At 44.6% G+C, this 9,942-nt stretch overlaps 1 protein-coding gene across 3 annotated transcripts in view; it reads left to right on the plus strand.

Moving 5' to 3' along the window:
- Positions 1-9,942, plus strand: part of LOC133464692 (rho guanine nucleotide exchange factor TIAM2-like) — a 72,973-nt gene extending 63,031 nt beyond the window's left edge. For all 3 annotated transcript variants that reach the window (XM_061746819.1, XM_061746821.1, XM_061746820.1), the window contains exons 19-24: positions 1,013-1,125; positions 2,836-2,944; positions 5,573-5,628; positions 6,280-6,364; positions 6,555-6,642; positions 7,761-9,942. In XM_061746819.1, the coding sequence (XP_061602803.1) occupies positions 1,013-1,125; positions 2,836-2,944; positions 5,573-5,628; positions 6,280-6,364; positions 6,555-6,642; positions 7,761-8,367 (1,058 nt within the window). In that variant the 3' untranslated portion in view covers positions 8,368-9,942. The remainder of the gene's footprint in view (positions 1-1,012; positions 1,126-2,835; positions 2,945-5,572; positions 5,629-6,279; positions 6,365-6,554; positions 6,643-7,760) is intronic.

Consider the following 9,942-nt stretch of genomic DNA (forward strand, 5'->3'; position numbering starts at 1 on the left):
GTATATAAATATTATTTAATAAAGCAAGTGAAAATAAAACGCTGTGAGGCGCAAGGGCGCAATTTCCACTGGGAACAGGGGGGACACCCCCCCCCACTTTTCAAACTCATGTTTTTGTCTCTCCCCCCCCCCCCACTTTTTACAGTTTAAGAACTAACGGTAGGCTCAGCCTGTAATTGCAAATCATCAAGACACTCTGTGCGAAGACGGGACGGCGGCCCCGCTACCCCTCCTCCCCTCCCCTCTCCTCAGTGCTGCTCAAGGCTGATTTATGGTTCCACGTTAAATCGACGCAGAGCATACGGCGTGCAAGCCCACTCACCGCGGCTGCAGCTCCAGCAGCAGCTGAGAGTCCTGACTGACGCTGAGCTTCAAACACAGAGGGACACGATCAGCGCTATTATATTATAAGTCTGATATGTGATGACATTATTAACAGTATGACATGAATCTGGCTTCATTTCACCATCTCACCGCCTGCGTCGCCAGTTCCCCGGATCTTAAGTAAATTCCTACGGGAGGGTCAGGGTTGCCGTAGGGATACGCAGGTTTTTCGGTTAGTTTTTTCTTTTTAAATCCAAACCTTTGCGTAGAAGGTGGCGTCCACATCTTTCAAGCCCTGTTTTGTGCGCAAGCAAACTTTATAAATGAGGCCCCTGAACCGTAAAACACTCACCTGATAAGTAAAACACGCCCACATGACGGGCAAAACACGCCAACACCATAAAACACCCACCTGAACCATAAAACACACCTGAACCGTAAGACACACCTGACAGGTAAGACACACCCACCTGAACTGTTAAACACACCTGACAGGTAAACCACGCCCACTCACATGCTAAAACACACCTGAATTCCCCCCAGCCACCAACAGGTGAGTTCCAGCAGCTGTAACCCCTCCAGGCCTGCAGGGGGAGCTGCTGGTCCTCCAGGCCTGCAGGGGGGGCTGCTGGTCCTCGTCCCCGTCCCACCACGTCTTCACCTCCGTCTCGTCTTCTTCCGTCCCCAGAGGCGCTGAGGGCCATGGAGACGGTGGCCAGTCACATCAACGAGATGCAGAAGATCTACGAGGACTACGGCTGCGTCTTCGAGCAGCTGGCCGCCGAGCAGAGAGACAGACAGGTGAGACCCCCACCTGTCAGGTGAGACCCCCACCTCTCCCTGGGAGGACAGACAGGTGAGACCCCACCTGTCCCTGGAAGGACAGACAGGTGAGACCCCACCTGTCCCTGGGAGGACAGACAGGTGAGACCCCACCTGTCCCTGGGAGGACAGACAGGTGAGACCCCCACCTGTCCCTGGGAGGACAGACCGGTGAGACCCCACCTGTCCCTGGGAGGACAGACAGGTACGACGCCCCAATGAGGAGCAACGACTCGTTGCTCGACGAGTTAGGGCCAATCCCAATACACCCCCTACTTTCTACCACTAGCCCTAAAAATGAGTAGGGTCCTTGTAATGTTCCCTAGGGATTGGGACACCACTTGCTCCGTCACTGCGTGGTTTACGTTCGGGTACGTAAGCGACTGCGTAGTTACGTTTGCACATACGTCACACCAAATCAGGAAGCCCAGAGCTAAAAGCTGTTTTAATTTCCGCTGTAGCGCTGTTAATATGCCACTTTATTAAGTTTTAATATTTTCTCAGGTGTAAAAGTTACCGTTAAGATCCCCAACCTGGGCTCAGTTTATCCAAATAACGCCTGTTAAGAAATTTGATCCGATGTTTTCAGGGATGAGAAGAGCCGCCGGCAATTTATGGTTCTGCGTTAAATCGACGCGTAGCCTACGGCGTAGGGTACGGCGTAGGCTACGCGTTGATGTAACGCAGAACCATAAATCAGCCTTTATTCTGGCGAGATCTTCGGCAAACAAGTGATTATGTACATTCACTGAGTGAATATTATGAAAGTAAAATATATATTTCTCGCTAGAAATTTTATCAAAACGCATTTTTAAGCAGAAACTAACTCAAAATATTGATTTTATTCACTAAAAAATAAGAAATGTCCGCCAAGACCCACAAAGACCCTCAAAGACCCCCAAAGACCTTCAAAGACCCCCTTTCACCCTCGAAGAGTTTTTATTTCGTAATCTACATTTTAGTGTTTTTATTCGTCGACGATACTGCATTATATATTTAATTATCGTTATCGTCACATGCCCAGCATTTTCGTTGCGTCTCATTTTCCTCAGGTGATAAAGGTTCGTTGACGATGATATTTAGTCATAATTTTGGTCGACGAGAACAACTTTAGCTTGGACCGGAGGCGTCATTGAGATATAAAGAAACCCCGCTGCAAATAAAATAAACGCTTAGCAAATAAAATAAACGCTGAAAATATAAAGAAACCCCGCTGCAAATATAAAGAAACCCCGCTGCAAATAAAATAAAAAAACGACACAAATAAAAAGGCCACAACGGAATTGAATTACCGGGGACTATTTTTGCCAATGCACCGGTGTTTTTGGCCTAACACATTAAAAATTAGACGTAGCGACGTTGAACACTAACCTTTTCACATATTTTCTCGTTCTTATTTCTTCCTTTTCACTTACGTCCTCTTCGTCTTCTTCTTCTCCTCTCACATAAAAACACCGGTGCATCAGCAAAAATAGTCGTTTCTTTTATTTGCAGCGGCGTTTGTTTTTATTTGCAGCATTTATTTTAATTGCAAAGCGTTTATTTTATTTGCAGCAGCGTTTGTTTCTGTTTGCAGCGTTACCTTTATTTTCAGCAATGGCGGGTCTCGGCCACCGTACTGTTTAGTTGTGTGTGTGATGGGCGTTATGATCCTGGTTCCCGGTCTAACCGGTCCCGGTCTCTCTCCAGGTGACGGAGATCTCCATGGGGGAGTTCCTGGTCCACTCTCCGGTGGTCTGGCTGAACCCGCTGCCGTGTCTGCGCCGCCTGAGGAAGGAACCAGAACTCACGCTGTTCGGTGAGTCCGGCGCCGTCAGTAGAACGGGTGTTCTGTCCATCCATGCTACACGTCCAAAACTGCTACTTTGTGGTTCTGCGCACAGTCGATTTTCAAAGTTTGATTGCCCATAATTTCCTGCATCCCTTCAGTCCACGCTGTTGTTAATGTTAAAATTGTTAATGTTATTAACAATTTTAACATTTAACTTTAAATGTTAAAATGGATAAATTGAGGTGTAAGTATGCTGACATTAATCCTGCAGTGGCAGTGAGGTGATTAGTACATTAAGTGACAGGAGCATTATTTGATAGGATGTTACTGGACTATCAAATACCCTGAAATATCATTTTAAAATTGATAATATGGGATGTTGAGTATTTGATCCTTCAAAATACACTACCCATGACATGAATTGCATTACACTTTGTGAACATTATACGATAAAGAGAAAAAAAACCAATTATCGTATTTTCTGGACTATAAGCCGCACCTGCATATAAGCCGCATCCGCTCTATTTTAAAAAAAATAATTAAAAAAAGATATACAAGCCGCACCTGCATACAAGCCACAGATATTTCTGTTGTTAGATTAGATATTTACTACATGTACAGAAGGATTTTGAACTGTAAATGATGTACATGTTTGTACCTAAATAGATCTTTCCTAACAGTGTCTTTTAACACGGCAGCAACTTTGCTGATTAAAACGGGACAGAACCAAGAGAAAATAACCGCTATGTATTTATCTATTTATCTGAAATCTGCTTCTACCTACTTCTATCTGCTAAAGAAGAAGAAGCATATTCTTCTTTGCATTTATTTTGTCTTAGTTTTGATTCTAATTCCGGTTAGAGCGCCCCGAGTGGTGGAAGAAAAATCCACAGAATATAACCTTTGTTTAAGCTGCACGGTTGAAAACCTATGGAAAAGGTAGCGGCTTATAGTCCAGAAAATACGGTATATCGCTTTATTTGATATTTATTCAGTCATTGGCCTTTAATTAAGCAGGCAGGTCATTAAGAACATTCTTATTTACAATGACGGCCTGGCGAGCGACAAGGACTACTTGGGGGGAAAAGACGTGTAGCTCTACAAAGGTAGAAACTATTAGGTAGCTTTTTTCGACAAAGCAGCAGAAATCGACAGAACAGCGGTGGAGGTGGAGACGCACGCTAACGCGCTAACCGTGTTGATGCATTGTGACACCGTGGGTGACGTGAAGCTCCAGCTCCCTACCCCCTGCAGGGCTCACACCTCTGAAGTGGCCTCACCACAGACTAGAGCCACGGGAATGCCATATGGGGTAATTTACAACCAGTGTTGGGGTAGTTACTCAAAAAAAGTAATCCATTACATATTACTAGTTACTTTAAAAAAAAGTAATCCCTTACACTACTTTGTTACTGGTTGCTGAAAGTAACTAGTTACATTACTAGTTACATTACTTTTGGATTACTCCACAATATCACCTGAGCTGCACCAGAACTCGATTGCCAATGAACAACATTTACAGGACTGTCTCAGAAAATTAGAATATTGTGATTTTCTGTAATGCAATTAAAAAAACAAAAAGGTCATACATTCTGGATTCATTACAAATCCACTGAAATATTTCAAGCCTTTTATTATTTTAATATTGCTGATCATGGTTTACAGTTTAAGAAAACTCAAATATCCTATCTCAAAAAATTTGAATATTCTGGGAATCTTAATCTTAAACTATAAACCATAATCAGCAATATTAAAATAATAAAAGGCTTGCAATATTTCAGTTGATTTGTAATGAATCCAGAATGTATGACATGTTTGTTTTTTTAATTGCATTACAGAAAATAAAGAACTTTATCACAATATTCTAATTTTCTGAGACAGTCCTGTAGTTGGAACCTTATTACTGCAGTGCCCAGATCAGCACAAACGTGTATTCGTAAAGTCCCGTAAAGTCCCGTAAGATCACGAACAACCCTGTAAAATCACGTTAAAGGCTGATTTATGGTTCTGCGTTACACCAAGCAGAACTTACGCCGTACGGTGCGCGTCGCCGCGTACCCTACGCCGTAAGTTCTGGTAAACGTCGATTTAACGCGGAACCATAAATCAGCCTTAAGTCAGAAAAGTGTTGCGCAACGCGTGAAGACGCATGAAAGGCAAGTTTGATTTTCTTATCTGTTCTCCCATTCTACATGTAGCTGAAAAGCTTAAAGTAACTAAAGTAACGTAATGTTTCTTGTCTTAGAGTAACTATAACGGGATTACCCAAATTACAACTGTAACGTGGTACATTACTGCGTTACTGGTGAATGTAATCTCATTACAGTAACGCGTTACTTTGTACCGCGTTACACCCAACACTGTTTACAACTTAGTGACAGTCGTGCCAAACGCCCGATAACGGCATTTGGCCACAGATCACACCTGACTGTAAATTGCTTTTTGTCTCTCACCTTTGGCTCGTTTATTCCTGCCTTTTGTGCTTTGAACTTACTGTATAAAGGTCATGATTTCAAACCATTCGTGGTCAGCACACCAACTCAGACACGCTCTGTGTAGGTCTGCTCACCGCCGGCTACTGAATAAAACTCACTACACCACAGCGGACTTCTGAACTGGATTTGATATTATTCTTCACTCCACGTGTGTCCCCAGTGTTCCGGAGGGCCGTGATCCTGGTCTACCGGGACAACAAGCTGAAGAAGAGGATGGTGAGTTCCTGCGTCGCTCCGGATACGGTCGCCATGGCAACCGCTGTTCTCATAAGTTCAGTCAGGACTTTTAGATGATCTTCATTGTAAATCAGCAAGAAATTTAACTGATTTCAAAATAAAACCAGTAGGGCTGGGCGATTTTGGACAAAAATACAATTCAGATTTTTTTCTCTGAAACCCGATTTTCGATTTCGATTTCAATTTTTTTGGTAAAACTACAAAAGACAATGGAATAAATTGTTTCAAATATTTTATCTTTATTTTTAAAGAGCAAACACATTTCCCTATAGGGAATGAAGTGCAATTGAAAGATACTGTAAATCCTCCTTGAGTTTAGAGTAAGTGACAACATTTAACATTTTCTTGACCAAACAAAGATGACTAGACGAGCTCCGTCTGTAATGCAGCCAGCTGCAAAAAAGGAAAATCGATTTTCCGATTTTCCTTTTTTGATTAATAAATCCGATTTAGATTTAAAATCGATTAATCGCACAGCCCTAAAAACCAGTAAAGAAAATCATGGAAACAATAAACAGAATAGAATGAAACAAACCTAGAAGTATGAAAGTCTGGGCTAGCTGAGACGCCGCTGAGGCTCCGGCTGTGACCAATGAGGCGACCCGACTGACGTGGCTCCTCCCCCTCCAGGCCGGGCCCCGCCCCGCTGATCTGGACCCCTTCAGGTTCCGCTGGTTGATCCCAGTTTCAGCCGTCCAGGTCCGAGCAGCAACTGGTGAGTGTGTGTGTGTGTGTGTGTGTGTGTGTGTGTGTGTGTGTGTGTGTGTGTGTGTGTGTGTGTGTGTGTGTGTGTGTGTGTGTGTGTGTGTGTGTGTGTGTGTGTGTGTGTGTGTGTGTGTGTGTGTGTGCATGTCTGTGTGTGTGTGTGTGTGTGTGTGACTCAGCTGACCCTCTCCCGTCTCCAGGCCCGGCCGACCCGTGCGTCTGGGAGTTGGTCCACGGCCGCTCGGAGGTGGAGGGCCGACCAGAGACGGTGTTCCAGCTGCTCAGCAGGTACGAGCTCCGGTCCAGGAGAACTCCTGAGGCTCCGGCCCGTTTACACGGAGCAAAAACCGTGGTGTATTTACAAAAATGGATATTTCCCCCTCTACGTTTTGAAAAATCCCATCAATTCCAGGAACCTGCATAAATAGCTGTTAAGGTGCTATGAGCAGCCAAACCTACAGGGGGCAGTGTAACGAGAAGATAAAGTCATGCTAGCCAATCAGAATCCTGGAAAAAAACATCAACAAATGACACGAGTAACTTCCAGTTACTTCCAAGATGAACGAGAGTGTTTCGTTTGGGCTGACAGAGAAGTGGAGTTACTTTTAAGTGTGACGTTAGAATATAAAACAGTAAAATACAAGAAAATATTGACGGTTACAAACTAATTGTAACCACAGGTCGCACAAATGACGCTGGTGACGTTTCTGTCTCATAATGTGATGTTCTGAAGCCTAAATGTCCGTTTCTCTCCGTTTACAAGCAAACGTGAAGGCGGAGGCTGCGTCCGAAATCGCATACTTCCACCCTAATGAGTAGCAAAATGAGTATGCAAGATCTTTTAGTGCGTCCGAAACATTAGTACGTACTCAATAGTATGTACTATCCATACTCATTCCAGAGAAATGTATTAGTGTGGATTGATGGACACTAGCTAAGCAGAAACTTCCCACAATGCAATGCCATCTTGTTTCGGCCAGAATAAACGGGCAATAGCGGAGCGGAGCTGCTACTGCTGTTGTTGCCATGGTAACAGCTGCTACTGTGGTTGTGACACCTCAATTCCTCCCAACGGCAGGAAGTGACGTGTGCGCTCTTAATAGTACGTCCGAATTAATGCACACTACTGATATTTACTCAAAAGTGGGCCGAATTTAAGTATACTTTTTAGTATATGCTTTTTAATATGGCATTTCGGACACACCGGGAGTTTTTGTAAATCTCCACTTTGGCCGGAGTTTTGAAAAAGATGATGGTTTTTGGTGACTTTGAGCTTCGTTTTCGTGTAAACGAACGGCCAAAACGCATGAAAACACCACCGTTTTTGCTCCGTGTAAACGGGGCCTAATGGGCATCTACAATAAATAAATAAATGAATAAAAATAAATAAATAAACTGTGTTTCAGCGGCCCGGAGACGAAGGCCGGCGTCCTGGCGGCGCTGCGCTCCCTGGTCAGGGACCGGTCCTCCGGCGGCTCCCTGAGGTCCAGGACGTCCACGGCCGAGCGGAGCGGCTCCTGGAGGAGGAGGCAGCAGCGGCGGACGCCCCCGCAGGGCCCGGAGGAGAACCGGCGCCCCGGGTCCGGGTCCGGGTCTGGGTCCGGGTCCGGGGCCCTGGCAGAGACCTGCTCCGAGCCGCTGCTGCCGAGCCACGGCGGCGGCGGCCCCGCCCCGGCCGGCAGGAGGACCCGGCTCTGCTCCCTGACCAGCGAGCTGGAGAATCAGCTGCAGAGGCTGAACTTCACCGAGGAGCGGGAGGCCACGCCCCCCACCGGCGAGGGCGCGGGGCCTCGGGGGCCTCAGGGGCCCCGGGGGCGGAGTCACGGGGCCGCCGAGCCGCTGGACTTCAGCAGCCTCCTGGAGCGGGACTTCAGCGTCTACAGCCTGGCCTCCATGATCAACGAGGACTGCTTCTACGACCCGGCGCTGGGCGAGCGGGCGAGCCCACGCCCGGCGTCGCCGCGCCGCTGCGACGCGGTGGACCAACCCATGACGCCGAGACACTTGTTTTAACGGACCAATGAGCTCCTGGAGATCAGGACGGCACTGAACTGAGACTCACGGACACAGACCTCCGTTTCTTCTGGAACCTCCACCTCCGGTTGTTTTCCCGTTAGCATGTAGCACAGCTAGCCTCCGGTACATTCATGCTACCGAGAGGATTTCTTAAATATGAACTTTACGTTTACAAATCTCCAGATTGCCGCATCGTCGTGGATCATCTTTACAACACGTGGCCCCTGAAAACGGGATCTCTCTTCGGAGCCTCCAAGAGCCAGAAATGGTCCCGAGAACCACAGTTAGCATAAACACCACCTAATAACTGTTGAAGCAGATGCATGATGGGTAAAAACTGTGGTCCTGTTCATTTTTCCATCGAGGCACTTGCACCAGGTGACCCGGTAGCTCGGAACCTAAACTGAACTCTTCTTCTACTGAAGTAAACACCTGTTTTACTGCATTTAAGAGGTTCTTTTAGAAAAAACGTCTTTATTCTGAAGCTCCTACCATTTTGGAGCCGCCGGGTCTCCTGGGAAAAACCCTAAACTTTAGAAACTTCAAACAATTTTCATAAAAGTCTGAATTTAAAATAAAAAAAAGATTCAGGAGGAAGGAATGAAGATAAAACCGTTTTAAGATCGTTAAAAAAGAGAAATGTCATTTTATGGGGAATTTTTTATTGATTATTTAATTAAAAACAGTGCTAAAGTATGTTTTACTGAAAGTAATTTCACTGATAAAATAAATCTTTATTCCCAAATTACTGCGATAGTTTTGGCTGAAAAAAAAAAGTAAAATTGAGAGGCAGATTTTCCTCGAACATTTTTCTTTGTTTTACTCTTTATGTAAATTTCTATGGAAGAGTATCAGGGCCATGCAGGAGAAAAAATATTTGAGAGGGGAAGATTTTTTTTTATTGTGCACTTCGAGAAAAAAGTCGAGAAAAAAGTTGAAATGTCGAGATTAATGTTGAAATACAATTTCAAGAATAAAGTCAAAATTTTGTGAATAAAGTCGGAATTTTGAGAATAAAGTTGAAATACATTTCGACTTTTTTCTTGAAATTGTACTTAAACATTTTTCTCAACATTTCGACTTTTACTTTTTTCCACGAAATGACCATATTTTAAAAACTATATTCTGATTTAAATGTAGCAAAATGAGTCTTTTTATCTCCATCTTTCAACACTTTCATCACACGCAGCTGGAAACAGGATTTAAGCAGCTTTTATTCTGAATTACGAGGTTTTTTCACTAAAATCACAGAGACTTCTGGATGTACAGTAGTTTTTCTGAAATATCACCTCTTGGTGCCGCTGACGTGTCGGAGTTCTCATCGACGAAAACAGTTCCTGGTCCAGACCAGGAACTGCTGCTTCACATGGGAGCCTCCCTCTTCGCCGTGTTTACGTCTAGCAGCTCTGATTCTCTTCATAAGTTATTTTATGAACTGATGAAATGTTTAGTAATTTATTTTCTTAAATGTGTTTTTGTAACGCGACGTTGCTGAAGATCAACATTCAGCTACAAATGTCATTAAAGGGATTTTAACCCTCATCTTCTGCCTGAACTTCTTTCTTCAGTCTC

This window comes from Cololabis saira, chromosome 18 (assembly GCF_033807715.1).
Source record: "Cololabis saira isolate AMF1-May2022 chromosome 18, fColSai1.1, whole genome shotgun sequence".
Classification (NCBI taxonomy): domain Eukaryota; kingdom Metazoa; phylum Chordata; class Actinopteri; order Beloniformes; family Belonidae; genus Cololabis; species Cololabis saira.